Below are 17,477 nucleotides of genomic sequence, written 5' to 3' on the forward strand. Positions count from 1 at the left end.
TATTGTCACCCTTTAAGAATGTACCAACAAGGTACGAAAATTTCCTCCTTAAAATGTTCTATGAACAAATCTCACATAATGAAACAATGAAATCATAGCATGCAATCATTGTTTCTGCAGCATTTCCTGACAAAGCCCAAATGCTCAAATGAAGATGTATTCAAGCAGACAGGGAAAGACGCTTGTACACATGCATGCTTGATTGCACATGCTCGAACAGCAACACCAGCAAACACAAATACACAACCAAAGACATAGACATAGAAGAAAACGCACTGAGAAAAAAAAATTAAGATACAGCCTCAATACAAACAGCTCCTGCTCTAAGGTTAGCAAAAGCTAAGGGCCTTGATGCTAAACGTCTGTCTTTCCGTAACAATTATCCTGATGGAGAGTGGCGTAATGTTTCTTCCAGACAGTCTTTGTTTTTATGTGTGTCTTTTGTGGCAAGTGGGTATTTTCATTCAACATTCATCCTCACTGAGAGGGCCCAGACCTCACATCCCTGCTGATCTCACTGTAAGTGACAGAACCAGTCCATTTGGCACAATCCTCCCTTCATCTTAGCAGCAATCCCTCCCTTTTTGCTGTCCCTGGTTGAACTCTTGCCAGCACAGTCTAGTCCAGTCCAGTCCGGTGCAAGCCTTCACGTGTGTCCTTATGATGCTGGTCGTTCCCTGTCCTCATCTGTTCCCACCCACTCACATCCCACTCTCCCTATGCAGCACTTACAGCCTGTTAGCGCACATTGCTCTTGCTTCATTGACACTGCTAACACGCACACACATGCATATGCTTGTCATTATATGATACAACATGTTGGAATACAAACCAATGACTTCAAATAGCACGAGGAAAAGCAATTAATTCCCATAATCCATCCCTCTGCAAGCTTTATTACAATTGCTAATGTGACATGAGGAGCCCAGAATTGAAATTCTGCATGGCAGGTACAACACAAAGATGCAATCATGGGTGCACCTGCCTGCCTTAGTCCCTCTGTAAATAAAGAGGTGGAACAATGTGCCTCCTGGGGAAATCTATTTGCCGCTACATCAACTAGTGTTTCCTATGGTTTGCATCGATTCCAGTACACAGAGGTCAGAGTGCAGCATCCATAGAGAAAAGGAAAAGGATTTTACTGTTTTACTGTATGAATACTGATCCCTGAAAGATCAGGAAAAGTAAGTAGATTTTCTTTGCAGTCACAAAATGACTAAATGATTCTAGCTACAGTGACTATAGATATAGCTACAATATGTTGGATGGAGTGAAACAGCACTCCAATTACAATTAAAGGAATAGTTTGACATTTTGGGAAAAATATTCATATACAACTAGATTTTTTTCCCCAATTCTGTTGCATTGGCAAATGTAATGGCTGCCTTGATTATGTTCACAGGTAACTTTTTTTTCAAATGAATTAAGTGCTACATTTATATATCACTCTGAAGTCAGAAGGAGGGGTTTGGTGTGGATGGAGGGGGTACAAGATGCAAGACTCTGACACCAGAGACCAAAAATTCATATCCTCAGTCCTGCATATGATTAGGTTTAAGCAAAAAAAGTAATATTTGAGGTGTAATGTTACTCATCAAATCTAATTTCTTTTGCTTTCTAAGTGCTGCCAAAATGCTGGTTACCTACACTCAGTACTGTGCCTGAATGCATCCTGTATAGACACAGATGGAAAACTAAAGCTTCTGCTTTTGAAAATTAATTGGCAACTATTTTGATAACTGATTAATCATTTTGAGTATTTTTCAAATAATTTTTTATGCATTATTTTCTGGTTTCTGTAGTCCTCTATGATAGTAAACTCACTATCTTCGAGTTGTATGTGGACTGTTGGTTGCATCTTGGGCTGTGTAAAATGGTGATCAACACTTTTTTTTAATAGAAGATATACATTTTATAGACCAAACAACAAATCAATTAATCTTTAAAATAGTGAACAAATTAATCAATAATGAAAATAATCATTAGTTGCTGACTTAATCTACTCCTTAAATATGTCAATGTGTAACTGAAAATAGTTGAAGTTTCATCATTTATTCAGTTTGGAGGATGGTATAGCTCTTTAGAGGTAATGTAGCAGGAATTTAAGAGGTGTTACCTCACACTGTGACATAAATGAGAACAAAGTAGGTTTCTTCTTGGGCTTTTGAATATTTCATATTGTACTGCACCATATAGTAATCTGTTCAGTTCTAAGCACTTCAATCAAGGACACATGTTGAGACGATCAAAGCTTAACAGCTAGAAGAACTTGCCAAACAGATTCACTGTGGAATTAAATATGCCTGTCTCCCTTTCGCAACAAACCTCCTCCAATCACTTCATCCATATCCTTTGGCAGAAAGTGTACTTACACTGAAACTGAAACCATTCCTGGGGGACAGTGTAGTAGTTACACTTCCGCAGCATCCTCTGTTCTGGACAGCTACCAAGAACACTGCTGTGCAACCGGCCTATGGATGCTTTAAGTTAGTGGACCACAGTGGACTAGACTTTCATTAATTCTAATATGTCATTGGTTATGATAGACAATGTCACCAGCAGAAAAAAAAACAATTCTCTGGAAGCAAGTACTCATAATTTTGGTCAACACTGGCCAAATCTGTAGAGTGGATGTACTTAGGATGCAATCTGGTGGGTATGTTTGGATGATGCAGGAAACACTCGTCAGTTTCTCTCTTTTTGTGTGTATTTATCTTGCCTGCTGAATTGAATTTATTTGTCATATTTTCTTCCATTTCACCTCATAATAACTTTGAAATGCATATGTGTGGAGTACTGAATTCCATCATTCACCCAGCCCTTTATTGCAGTCATTTGTTATACTCTGACAACTTCTACTTAAAGAAAGGGAGAAGCAGAAATCTACCCTAGCTAAATGCTGAACCTCCAAATTTGAAAGGACTTTATCACCTCTATGACTATCATCTATCCCAATTGTAGAAGTTTAGAAAAGTTATTCAAGAGTGACTAGTTGTAGTATTGCCAGAAGAATGAGGTTGTGGATATAAACAGCCAAATTAAGATTTTCATTCAGGGTGGCAGTTCTGTTTATGATCTTCAGGCACTTGGCAAAGAAGCTCCCAAAGGGGCTCAATGAAGATACAGAGGGGACAACCATTTTGGAGGATATGGGACACAATGAATGGACTACTTTTCTCTGTTGGTCTGGCAATCGTCTGGTAATACGTCACGAGAAGGTGCAGAGGATTTCCAGTAAAAGGTTTGTTTGGGTTGCTGTGCTGTTTTTACCACCATGCTGGCCTGGATAAGTGACTAGAAATAGAGAAGATGAATGGATGTTATGTGTACTCAGTTCCCCTACACTCTATTAAAGAAGAGATTCAATTATACAAGTGTAACCCCTGGGTAAAGTCCCATAGTTAAAATGGGTATAGCAGTAGAACCCATAATTAGTCCCTGTCACAGTAGCATTATAATCGTTTCCTAGGTTGTTTACCTCATATAGCTCAATGTGAGGTATGACAGACTAACTTATTTATTTTTAGTGAGTGTATTTTTAGAGTGTTTTCCTGCCTCTGATTAGTCTGTAGATAGGTACATCACGTTTCTAAATTACGATTGGTTAAGGAGCGGGTCTATCACGCAGAGTAGGACGGGAGTGTGCGCTTGTTTTTCGGAAGACGGCAGTCAGTGTGTGTGCTCGGGTAATGTAGCAACTAGCTACAAAAGTCAGTTAAGTGTCAGATTAAGTGAGCGTAGTAGCAGCCTTACTCATTTATAAGGAGTTGGTTAAACGGCTAAAAGTTTCAGCCGATGGTACTGTGTCTCATCTTAACTCTGTAGACTACTCCTACTGCTTCGTCATTAGTTAGCATGTATGCTAATGTTATGCTAGCGTTTTATGTACGGACTCTTAAGCCCGCTCTCAGCATCAGACAGTGCACTGTGTGACTGTGCACCTTTGGCTTTAAAGAGGGACCTACCGTTTCTCTCCTTTTTTGTCACGGGGACTGAGTTTAAACTTTTTGTCTTCATCGCTCCTGACACACAGTTTGGACTCTTCTTCACCATCGCTGCTGTGACGCAGTTTGAACTCTTCTTCATTGCTGCTGGATCGCAGTTTGGACTCTTCATCATCATTGCTGGGACGCAGTTTGGACTCTTTATCATCGCTGCTGGGACGGAGTGAGGATTGTAGGCGGCCAGTACAGTAAGGAGACGGTTAACTGTACGGCGTGGGTGAGTAACCCAATATTGCATTGCTCAAGAGTGAAGACTTCCTTAAACTTGTTCAAAGTTGACACCCACTTCGCACCCAAGCTACATTCAGGCCTGCAACGGGGGTTGGTGTTATTTGTGTTTATTGCCGGCTGTTTTGTTTATTTTGAGCCCACAATAGTAACTTGAAGTATCGTTTCTTCACACAATCTGGGTTGTTTTTTGTGTGTTAACTGAGGTAATAGCTGTTGGATAGTTCATATCAGCTAAAAAGTACAGGTTATTTTCTGCATAATTGAAACTGCTAGATGCCATGGGTACTGCGGTGCAGAGCTGTTACAAGTTCACGTTCAGTCATATGTAAAGGGTATATTGCTCGTTGTTTCGTTTTCCTTACCTTGAGAAAAAAGGGCTAAGATATATATATTTTGTTGCCATATGTTAACTCAGCTGACACCCTAAGAGAACACCAAACGAGTTTTGTTCTATTCTCTTTAAATGGTGGTAAATAAATATCACAATTTCATATAACTTTCCCTTTGGTCGAGTCAATAAATAGGAACAGTTAGAAGCCGAGGTTTTAAAGTGGAAGGGTCAAGAGTTAAAGTTACCCAATCACCCTAGTCTACTTTCATTTCAGCTAGGATGTTTGAAAGTGTTGTTTTATTTATATGGTAACATTGAACACATTATAAAAAAGGGGGATACAAGTGATTATTATTAGGACGTGGTTTAAGTTAAAGAACCCAGGGCGCTGTATCTCATGGTAGTTAATACTGGGGAAAGCGCTACATAAATGGAGGCACCGCTGGGATGTTGCTAACTGACTAAAGAGTTCTAGCCTGTAGCACATAATTAAGAGTTGATCCCTCTTTAGATTTGTGGTTTAACCAGTCCAGATTTTCCAAACCCATTAGTTCCACACCCAGTATTTGAGCTATTAAGTGAATTAAATAATTAGGCTAGAGTGAAGTTGTGGATTTAGTAATTTGGGTACCAAGGGAAGCACTGAGACATGTCGTTACTGGGAAACTGGTGTAGAGGGGAGGGTTTAGAGTTAGCCCATGCTATTGTAGTGAAGCAGGTCCCCATAGATGCCACAGTGGAGCAAATTGAAGAGACCTTGCAAACCATTAAAGTCCTGGGATGAGTAAGAGTCAGAGGGCGGATGTTCAGTCACAGTCGCTCATGGTGCTGTGTCAGTGTAGTGAAAGAGTGGGCATGAAAACCATTCCTCTGGATGTGCCCCCAGTTGGAGGAGGTGAACTTTGGACATTGCACGGGCCAACTGAGGGAGAGGACACTACCGTAGGTGATGAAGGAGGAACCCAAAGTCATTCAACAGAGCATAGGTCCCCTCCTACCAGAGAGACAACTGAATCAGACACACTACTCTTAGACACAGCATCAGGGAACTCTGCTGAGTCTATTATACGAGCAGTGGGTGATCTTCTGGCCAAGACAATGAGGCCCACACAAGAGAGTAACATTTTCCAATGCCTGCGGGTGTATTCTGGTATAACTCCAACACCTGCGGGAGAGGAGAACTTGGACACCTGGACAGAGCAGGCACGTCTGATGGTGGATGAATGTGACTGTTCTATCCGGGAAAAACGAAAGATTATTGTTGAGAGCTTAAAGGGGCCTGCTTTAGAAATAGCTCAAGCAGTGAGAGCAAATGACCCTGAAGCTGCACCAGAGGAGTATATCGAGGCCCTTGAGAGAGCTATCGGGACCTCTGAGACAACCTTGGACCCCTACTTTTCTTTCAGAGCACTACGCCAAAGCACAGGGGAAAGACTCTCTGACTTATTGAGAAGGGTGGAGTGGTTATTAACCAAGGTAGTGCAGAGAGGAGGGCTAGCCCCTAGCCAAAGAGACAGTGCAAGAGTGGAACAGCTCCTATGGGGAGCCACTGAGTCAGACATAATGCTCCTACAGTTGCGATTGAGAGAGAGGAAGAACAAACCCCCCTCTTTCCTGACACTGTTAAATGAAATTCGTGAGGAAGAAGATCAGCAGTCAGTCGGATGGAAAGCAGCTCCCAGCTCAGCTAAACCTATAGTTAGGCAAGTGCGGCTGGAGAATGACACTAATGTGAAGTCCAAGAATTAAGAGCCCAAATAGAGATGCTGAAGTCTCAGGTGTCAGAGCTGACAATTGGACAGGTAAAAACCACACATGTGAATAAAGCCCCCAAAGTAGTTCAGACTGAGAAAGGAGCCAAAGTTAAGACTAACTGTGAGGTTCAAGCATTAAAGAAACAAGTCGAGGACCTACAGAACCAACTTGGCGTAATGACAGTGGCATACACAGACTCTTGAGTGACGCATGGGGCCACCTACTTTAAGAAATCTGAGCCTTTTGGGGATCAGTGGACCCCAGCCTGCACTGCTGCCTTTCAAAAGATAATCCACTGTCTCACTCATGCTCCTGTCCTGGCTTTTGCCGACCCGACAAAGCCTTATATACTGCACGTGGATGCCAGCTTTGATGGTTTGGGCGCAGTGCTCAATCAGGAATATCTGGAAGGATTACGCCCTGTTGCCTTTGCCAGTTGGAAGTTGAGAAACTCTGAAAGAAACTACCCTGTCCATCAACTTGAGTTTCTAGCACTGATATGGGCAGTAGTCGATAAATTCCACGACTACCTCTATGGGGCAAAGTTCACCATGAGAACTGATAACAATCCTTTGACTTATGTTCTCACGACCGCCAAACTCAATGCCACTGGCCATAGGTGGCTGGCAGCCCTATCCACGTATGACTTTGCCATACAGTATAGACTAGGCAGAGAAAACATAGATGCAGACCTGCTGTCCAGGAATGCAAGCACAGGAGATGAGGGGTGGATACCTCCATCAGGAGTAAAGGCCCTATGCAAGAGAGTGAGTGTGTCTGAGTCTCCAGACCTTTCAAGTCGGTGTGTGGACCAGCTAGGTGCATCACATTCTGCTATCCCAGACATGTATGCATACCCAGTGTGATTGAATGAAAGCCCAGTAGAACAGTTGAGTAGTGCAGATCTACAAAAGGACCAAGACTTAGATGAGGCAATAGGGAGGGTGAAACAGGAAATAGAAGCAAGAAAGTGGCCGTGCGCTATTCACAGCACCCATCCAGAGACCTCTCTCCTTCAGTGAGAAGGGGAAAAGCTACATCTGCGGAACGGACTCCTGTATGGGAAGACCCTGAAACCAAATGGCAAGGAAGTGTTTCAGTTAGTACTTCCGGAAAAACACCGGCGCCTGGTCCTTCGGTCATTGCACGATGATTTTGGGCATCTTGGGATTGAAAAAACTGTTGAGTTGGTTCGAGATAGATTCTGTTGGCCCAAAATGGCCACTGACATTGACCAGTATATCAAAACATGCGGGAGGTGTGTGGCCCAGAAGACTTTGCCTCACAAAGCTTCTCCATTGCAGCAGATCACAAGCCGTGGTCCACTGGTCTTAGTATGCATTGATTTTCTGTCGATCGAACCAGATTCCCGGAGAGTAGCTAACGTTTTGGTGGTCACCGACAACTTCACCCGGTACGCCCAGGCATTCCCCATGACCAATCAAAGAGCCTCAACAGTGGCCAGAGTATTGTTGGAGAAGTTCTTTGTCCATTATGGTCTGCAAGCTCGTATCCATTCCGACCAAGGGCGGGACTTTTAGAGTCTGTTGATAAAAGAGCTCTTGGGCATGCTGGGGATCAGGAAATCAAGAACCACTCTTTATCACCTGCAAGGAGACCCTCAACCAGAGCGGTTCAATTGTACTCTTCTGTCCATGCTGGGCACTCTCAATCCAGAACACAAACAGAGGTGGAGTCAGCATGTGTCCTTTATGGTGCATACTTATAACTGCACCCGTAATGAGGCGACAGGGTATTCGCCGTATTACCTAATGTTCGGCAGAGAGGCTCGTTTGCCTATTGATGTGTGTTTCGGCATTTCAGTGGAAGGAGAGGGTACAACAAAGCACCACCAGTATGTGGAAAAACTAAGGGAGGAGTTGCGCCACGCTTACTACTTAGCGACCTAAGCCTCCCACAAGAATCATCAGAGGAACAAGCGGGGCTACGACAATCGAGTCAGAGTCCACAACCTGCAAGGAGGAGACAGGGTACTTGTTCGAGCTTTGGGAGTTCCTGGAAAACACAAGTTAAAAGAAAAGTGGAACCTACAACCCTATATGGTCATTGGAAAGCTTCCTAACTTACCTGTTTGTCGGGTGAGGCCTGAAGGGGGAAGGGGAATAGTAAAGATGCTTCACAGAGACCATCTTCTACCCATAGGGTTCTTAGTGAGGATGCCTGAAATTCGAGAAGGGGGAGCTCCATCTCAGAGACCGTCCACCAGAGCCTCCAGTGCTCCTGCTCAGAAAAGAGCAGAACGAGAGGAGGAACAGACCGCTGGTGAACCAGGGCACAGTGTTTCAGAGACGGAGGAGGAGGATCCTCAGTATTCTTCTGGAGGAATTACAAATGGCGACTGGCCCATCTTTCCCTCTCCCTTTCAGTTGGTGCACCATGCTGATGAAAGGCCTGATGAAGTCAGTGGGGATGGGAATAGTGCCCTTGATACTTCCCCCAGTGAAGAGAGAAGGCATGACCGTGCTCCCACGGCAGAAGGAGAAACTAATTGTGGTATACTACCATCAGAGGACCCTGTGGTGGACATAGGACTGGAAGTGGGAGACGTCCCAACAACTAGTGTACCCAATGATAGGGTGGACCTTAACAGTGCCCCTGCTGCTAAACGAGCAGTTAAGCCAGTTATTCGTTTGAGTTATGATGAACCAGGAGAACCTAAGGACACGCCACTTGTGATTGTGCACAGAGGGATGAAAATATACCACACCAGTGATACAGGAGAAGTAGTTGCTGAGGCCCCCATATATTCGTATAACTTCCCTATAACTGTCCAGTGTTCCAAGTGCAGTGAAAGGGGGAACTAGCAGAAAGTACTGTCTGATAGGGACATCCAGACATTTTAAAAGGGGGGGGGTGTAAACCGTGGGTAAAGTCCCAGAGTTAAAATGGGTATAGCAGTAGAACCCATGCTGTTGCTACAATATTAGTCCCTGTCACAGTAGCATTATAATCGTTTCCTAGGTTGTTTACCTCATATATCTCAATGTGAGGTATGACAGACTAACTTATATATTTTTAGTGAGTGTATTTTTAGTGTTTTCCTGCCTCTGATTAGTCTGTAGATAAGTACATCACATTTCTAAAATTACGATTGGTTAAGGGGTGGGTCTATCACGCAGAGTAGGACAGGAGTGTGCGCTTGTTTTTGGGAAGATGGCAGTCAGTGTGTGTGCTTGGGTAATGTAGTGACTAGCTACAAAAGTCAGTTAAGTGTCAGATTAAGTGAGTGTGGTAGCAGCCTAACTCATTTATAAGGAGGGACCTACCGTTTCTCTCCTTTTTTGTCACGGGGACTGAGTTTAAACTTTTTGTCTTCATCACTGCTGACACACAGTTTGGACTCTTCTTCATCATCGTTGCTGTGACGCAGTTTGAACTTTCCTTCTTCATCGCTGCTGTGACGCCGTGTGAACTTTCCTTCTTCATCGCTGCTGGGACGCAGTTTGGACTCTTCATCATTGCTGCTGGGATGGAGTGAGGATTTCTCTTCTTCATCGCTGCTGGGACTGAGTAAGGATTGTAGGCGGCCAGTACAGTAAGGAGATGGTTGACTGTACAGCGTGGGTGAGTAACCCAATATTGCATTGCTCAAGAGTGAAGACTTCCTTAAACTTGTTCAAAGTTGACACCCACTTCGCACCCAAGCTACATTCAGGCCTGCAACGGGGGTTGGTGTTATTTGTGTTTATTACTGGCTGTTTTGTTTATTTTTGGGCCCACAATAGTAACTTGAAGTATCGTTTCTTCACACAATCTGGGTTGTGTTTTGTGTGTTAACTGAGGTAATAGCTGTTGGATAGTTCATATCAGCTAAAAAGTACAGGTCATTTTCTGCATAATTGAAACTGCTAGATGCCATGGGTATTGCGGTGCAGAGCTGTTACAAGTTCACGTTCAGTCATATGTAAAGGGTATATTGCTCGTTGTTTCATTTTCCTTACCTTGAGAAAAAAGGGCTAAGATATATATATTTTGTTGCCATATGTTAACTCAGCTGACACCCTAAGAGAACACCAAACGAGTTTTGTTCTATTCTCTTTAAATGGTGGTAAATAAATATTACAATTTCATATAACTTTCCCTCTGGTCGAGTCAATAAATAGGAACAGTTAGAAGCCGAGGTTTTAAAGTGGAAGGGTCAAGAGTTAAAGTTACCCAATCACCCTAGTCTACTTTCATTTCACCTGGGATGTTTGAAAGTGTTGTTTTATTTATATGGTAACATTGTGCAGTGTATGAATCAATGTGTCCATCAAAAAAGGACAGAAAAACAAGGGTTACAAAGTCATTGTAGATATGTTCCTTTTCTAAAATCCTTTGGAACAAGTCACACATACATTTGCACAATGACACTGGACATGCATTTATGTATACCCTATATACATGAGCACATACACACAAGCACGTTCACACACACCCATGCTGTATGTGCACATGAATAGAAACACAATGGGACAGAGGGAACAAGAGTGAGTGGATGGGGAGCATAAGGAAAAGCCTGGTCCATTTAGTCATCATCCTTATGGGCTTATTGCCCAGCAAGAGAGCCATTATTGGCCTATTGTACAAGTGTCACACTGGCTCACAGTGAGCAGGCATACCCAGAAGCACATGTAATTGTCCTTATTTGTAAAGCCATAAACCCAGCAGTGGGCATCCAGAGAGGTGAAAAGAAAGACCTTTGAAAGTCATTTTGAACAGTTTTGGGATGCTACGTGTTCTAACATGATGTAATGAAAGCAGATCACTGAGGAAGCGGAGAAAGACACATAACTGACAGCACACTGCACAGTAATATACCAAAGTGAAATCTTGAATGAGTTGTCTCTGTTGTGGCAGTCTACAAAAAGATGTGAAGTAAAACAACTTAGCTATCTTCTCAAGCTAGGGACAACATTAGCATTCATTTGGAGTCATGTTTTTGGCCATCTGATGAATTTAAGTCCAATATTCACTTTTCTTTAAGCTCTTTCCACCAACTCTGGAGAGAAATCTGGTTCTTTAGCTGCTGAATGTTACACTATGATGACCAACTAGTTGCGTCCTTTGTCTGTCTGCCGTTTGTTGCTGGGAAGGTAGCGCACAATGGGGAGGGTGAGGTTGTTGTTTATTTACTGCAAAATGCTGCTACAACAGTAAGAAAAACTATAGTGGCTAAAAGCTGAAAGATGCTAAAAAAATAGAGCTCAGGAAACTGTATAGTCGGATAATAATGTTCTGTTGATTAATCACTGTGAGCCTTATAGCAAGTAAGACGAGGAGGATATTAGAGAACATTCATGGCACAGGCTGTTTTTGATTTTTTTCTCATTTCTATCTTGGTACTTTGCTGATTTTTTGTATTTTTCCATCTTGTGTCCATGTTTCCTTTTTTTAAATAAGAGAAAAAGTTAGTGATAGTAGGTAGTAGGTAGTAAAAGGTACTTGGTAGATAGGTTGTTCCAACCATCTGGGAGAATTTGCCACAGTTCTTCTGTGGATTTAGGCTGTCTCAGTTAGTTCTGTCTCTTCATGTGATCCCAGACTTACTTGATGATGTTGAGATCAGGGCTCTGTGGGGGCCATACCATCTGTTGCAGGTTCTGTTGGATATAGTTCTTTATGACTCTGGCTGTATATTTGGGGTTGTTGTCATGCTGAAGAATACATTTAGGACTGGTCAGATGCCTCTCTGATGGTATTGCATTATGGATAATCTAAAGTGAATCAAAAGTGCCTAAAACGTTTGCACAGCACTGTATACACACACACACACACATACACTCATAGAACATGATGCTCCAGAATTTGTAGGGAATGAGGTGGAGGTAAAGAGAAGGTTACAGCACTGGGCTTGTGTCAAGAAGGTCGCTGCTTTGAATCCCCAGAACAGCAGCAAAAAGCTACAGAGGAGAAAGTACAGTATAAATGAGCAACACTCCCTGCTGTCTCACAACTAACGTCACGATGGCACTGACTAAATGGCAAAAGAATGTGGTTGTGTTGGGAAGCTTCCAAGTCATGCCTAACTGCCTGCTTTTCAACCTGGACAAATAAAAATATTACAAATATTGCAGTGATGTCATTGTCTCATACACTTCTTCCTGTTTTCATTTAATGTTTCCCATTCTCTTTCATTCCTTCTGAGTATTATAGATTTGCATACATGCCTGTGTAGTTCCACTAAACTAGGATTTGTCTCGCAAACATCTGGGAATCATAAATAGAAAGAGAATAAAACACTAGACACAGCTGTAAAGGCCCCACCACTCCACTCCCCCGCTCCCTTCCTGCCTCTCCCTGCTTTCCAGACTGTCTGTTTCTTATCGTCCTAACACCTTCCCATAGGAGCTGTGGGCTTACAGCAACAGAGAGAGGGAGGAAGGGTGAGAAAGCAAGAGAGAAAGTACATGGAAATTCAGATTAATGTACAGTAAAATCCCAGGGGTCGCCTCTATAGAGGGCTTTATTTTTCTTTCTTTCTTTTTTTGCAACAATCACATCAGCTTGTGCAAATAGTTGCCCATTGAAACTTATCATCATTATTCTACATCTTAGTCTGGACTTCATGTACCTGTACATATTTTTACTATCATGGGTGAAGACATATGGGAACAAATTACACATTGACAAACACTTTAAATGTATGTTGTGTATTAGAAAGTAATATTTCTAATATAGAGTTTATTTAGGACACAGCTACATGTTATACAACTTTAGATGGTCTCATATCTTTGCACAGTAATAGTGTATATGATAAAATGAGCAGGAAAATTAATGATGATGTATAATAACAATAATAATTAATAATAACAAAGTGGGAAAATAACTTGACATCCTATCAAGCCACCCGGCCCCGCTGATTAGCCACATCCCGACCTCACTCTGCAAGTCTGCTCACTCTTGAGAAGAACGTATGGTTCACAATGGTTTGCCATGACGTCATACGCTTCCCACAGTTCCCAAAGGCAGTTCTAAACTAAGTTTGTGAATTTCTCACATTGCTGTTTCCCGAAGTCAAACTGAACCTATAGCATGATCTTGGTCCCTTATTATAAAGCTTTGGCTTTAAAATAAGGGGCCACAAAACCATGAACATACAACAAATGACACATAACATTCCCTTTAATACTGAGAAGGAAATTTAAATCTCTTTTCCATGTTATTAATGTGAATATAGAAATTTAAATGACATGTTTTGAAAAAATTTTGTCCATTTTAGTATTTTGTTGTTGTCTAAAAGTTTGTTGCCTACAATGAAGCACCAAAACAAAGAAATTACTGCGTGAAGGCCACTTATGTCAGCAATTTTACACCATCTCTGCCACTGTGTTGCTGACAGACTGAAGATTGGAGTGCACCAGTCAGTATGGCCTGAGCATGAATTAAATCATAATCCAGCCACAAGTCTAGAATGATCAAATTTACTCATTCTGGACAACCTTTTTTCCAAAATATGTCTTTGGTGTTTAGAAAGACAGGTTTAGTATGGTTGGAAAGCCCAAACGAATAACAAAAGATGCAAATGTGTCAGCATTTGTATTGATATGGCACGGAAAGGTCATGCATCACCTTATGATGTGTGACTCTCCTCATCATGCAGTTGGTCAATCCAACTCATTTTTGTAAAGGCCAGCGGGTAATCTTTCCTGTAGGGGTCAGTCAGATCAGGATAGTGTAAGTATGTGTTTGTATTGTACGTATTGTCTCTGCACACAAAGATATACAGTAAAGCTTTGTGTTTGTGTAAGAGTGTGGTCATTTTCAGTACTCCAGGGATCAACACATTACTGCTTCCTGCATAATAGGTAGGATTTAGAAGTCATTACAGGCTGTCAGTGATTTCCATCTCCTCAAAAGTGAAGATTTTAGATCGATCATTCATGAGATGTGTGTGGATGTGAATGGCAACATGTCCTTCTATATCCCCCGTCTGAAATCAATAAAATTTTACCATCACCAGTACTGCGACTGGTGATTCATCCAGCACAGAGTACATACTATATACAAAAGCTGTGTACTCACATCCATCGATATTCATGAATGATGTATGTGCACACGTTCATGCTTGGAGATTTGCATTGCATACAGACTTGCATACATACCTGGGGCTCAGGTGTCATTAAGGGGGGCTTAACCCTCCCTACAAATATTTCCTGACCCTCCACCATAACTACAAGATTTTTAAATGCTATGTTATCATATTTTTTACATACCAAAATAGAATTATTGTAGAGCAAATCTATATATCTACATAGAATAACATCTTTTGATGGTTGCTGCTTGACTGTGGGCCTTTTTATTACACTGCAGAGTCACCACCTACAACTAATACTCTGCTGTGCTCTGTTCTTGATGACTAACATGATTGTGGGATATGGATGGCATGAGCAGCAGCAGCTTATTATGAGTGCGAATGTGTGCGTGAGAGAAAGAGATAGACACAGAAAGAGAGTTCTTTGTTGAGGAAAGAAACGTGATCTGGCTACTTGGACTCTTCCATGGTACTGTGTGTGTGTGTGCAAGTGTGTGTGTGTGTGTGTGTGTGTGTGTGTGTGCGCAAGTGTGTGTTTGTGTCTACATCACAAACATGCATTAGGTCTATGTTTGTGTGTGTCTCAAAGTCGGAGCAGAGCACTTGGCTTTAAGGTTTTGCATCGTGCCCAACAAATCATCAGATAACACTGAAGGGTTCTGATGTGAATCTGCACGACATCTGTGGCTTTGGACTGAGTGAGCTGAGTGGAATAAAGTCCGTTCTGTTAGGATGCCTTACAACAGCGGGCAAAAATTAGGTTCAACCATGGGCCAGTTTTTTCAGGATTTTTCATTGGGGATCATTAACCGGGGCAGTGGAAACTGCTTATTTAATTCATCTAAGCATAAAATAGATTTAAAACACTGTTAAGGATTGTATCTGAGTGGGAAAAAATGGCATCAACACACCATTTCAGTTCAACTGCCAACCATTTGTGTTTATGAAGAACAAATTTGTTAATGTCGCATAGGCTAAAGTTGCAGAATTAAAACAGTATTAGAATTCACACATTAAACTTTAATTTCTGGTGGGTTTATTAGACTTCATTTCAGCATCATGCACTGTTCAAATAGTGTTGTGCAAGCATAGTTTTAATGCCCCTCTTTGTGTGGAGGCAGTATTAGATGTAACAAGGTTATATTACAATATTTGTGATTTACCAGAGCCTTGTGTTTATTTTAGTAATTACGTTACTTAAATTACGTTTAAGTTTTGATGTAAAATCAAACTTTTCTTGAAGGGACCAAATTTTTTTTTTCTGCCGCTCCAGATTTGGCACACAGATGATGTATTTTATACATTAATTTCAAAATTGTACTTAAGTTGCAGAAGGAGTTTCCATCCATCTCTAATTTCCACCAGGAATAACATGTTTTTAATTGATTTGATAATAGATAAAATATAACAAAATAATTATTACATGATGAAATAATTTATACATTGCATTTATTATTTAATTAATTAACTAACCATAATTAATTCACAACCATAACGAAGTGGTTTTTGAATTACTTGACCTTTATTTGACCCCTCATTTGAATAATATAAGAATATTCAAATAAAAAAAACATTCTGCATACATAAATGACATTTATAAATCTGAGATGTTATATTCAGTGTCTGATGTTCTGCAGGAATCACTATCTGTGGATTTATTTTGAGCTACATGCATCTATGTACTGTATGTACACACAAGTGTGAATGGAAAATGATAATATTTGGCTCATGTGCAAAATGAGCCATAAATGGATTAAGGCAGAATGTGTGCAGATTGTGTTTTTGGAGTATCACTATATTCTCCCTCTGCCTGTCTACTCACTGGAAAGCTCCCTCATGCAGGCAACTCTCATCCCATGCAAGCATTGATGTCATAAGTGGCCCCATTTCTCTGCCTCCTATTGGTCCATCCAGTATGACACCGCTCTCCTCTTTGTCGTACAGTTAACAAAGTCACGTCACTGTGGTAAGTGGTCTGATCTCTCTCTCCCTCTCTGTCTCTCCAACACCTTTCATCATTTCTTTTTTTTCCTTTTCAGTCATTTGTTTTTGCCGTGCTGCCCTCCCGCTGCAGAAAAGGAAGCACCCAGTGAGCCATTTGCTGATTGGCTCAGACAAAAGCAGCCAGTGATGCATGTAGCTGTCAGAAACAGGAATAGACCTATGTGTTTGCATGTGTGTGCCTGTAAACAGTATTTATATCACAGTTGCCATCAGAAACAAGACCCCACCATGTGCACAGGTGGTAATTAGTACATAGATCATTTCTCTAAATCTGAGTGGGTATTATTATGGGTACATGTCCTCTCAGATAAGTTCTTCCTTATTAATTTTGCATCTCTGGTTCTCTATCCATAACAACCTGTTATTCCATAAAAATTGGATCTTCCTTTATACATTTCATAAAAACATGCTAAAAACATGGATGAGACATAAATCAGTGATTAGATTCAAAATGGTAAAAATTGAGAATATCCACACCCTGGATTAAAGCTCCCAAAACTCTATTGGACTGAAAAAAGGCTATTTTTTCAAGCATTCTTGAAGATTATTGACTGGCTGACACTGATTACTGAATCTGAATTTTCCTACCCCTAGCCTAGCCCAAATACCAGATGAGATGTGCACACAGTCACCTGTATTAAATTTAAAATACTAATTACATTTTCATTACCCGAATACTATCTCGTAGTGGTAAAACTCAGAGATCACCGGCAAGATTTTAAAACGTGACCACAGGAAGATTTGTTAATTCAAATAAACCCAGTAAACACATTAAACTCAATACTAATAATCACCTTTCAGGGTCAGCATCTCTTTATTGTAGTACAATGCATGTAGAGTAAACTGTCTCTGTAACACTGGTGCAAAAGTACTCTTACAGTGATACACTGATAGTGATTCACATTTACAGTAGGGTCTTTCAGTACAAGTGGACAGAACATATAGTCTAGACAGTAGGTGGTTCAGCACATTCAATTTGAAACAAAATAATGGATATATTAAAGTCTCAGCTTTAATTTTAGTAGGACTTTAGTAGGATCAAAAGTTAGTAGGATCAACATAAAAAGAAATGTGTGGGAGATATAGCCCAAAGTTTAGGGGTTCAGTGTAACTGGAC

General features: G+C 41.2%; 1 protein-coding gene and 1 long non-coding RNA gene across 2 annotated transcripts; both read left to right on the plus strand.

Annotated features, from left to right (window-relative positions):
* The first annotated feature begins 1,992 nt into the window (after positions 1 to 1,992).
* LOC137186021 (uncharacterized) lies at positions 1,993 to 12,395 on the plus strand. The gene is made up of 2 exons (XR_010928950.1): positions 1,993 to 4,325; positions 9,677 to 12,395. It is a non-coding gene; the product is annotated as an uncharacterized lncRNA (long non-coding RNA).
* On the plus strand, positions 4,319 to 12,395 carry LOC137186020 (paraneoplastic antigen Ma2 homolog). The gene has a single exon (XM_067594623.1). The coding sequence runs from the start codon at positions 5,347 to 5,349 to the stop codon at positions 6,313 to 6,315; it is 969 nt and encodes a 322-aa protein (XP_067450724.1). The 5' UTR covers positions 4,319 to 5,346; the 3' UTR covers positions 6,316 to 12,395.
* Positions 12,396 to 17,477: the final 5,082 nt, after the last annotated feature.

The sequence above is a fragment of the Thunnus thynnus genome, chromosome 7 (genome assembly GCF_963924715.1).
Source record: "Thunnus thynnus chromosome 7, fThuThy2.1, whole genome shotgun sequence".
NCBI lineage: Eukaryota > Metazoa > Chordata > Actinopteri > Scombriformes > Scombridae > Thunnus > Thunnus thynnus.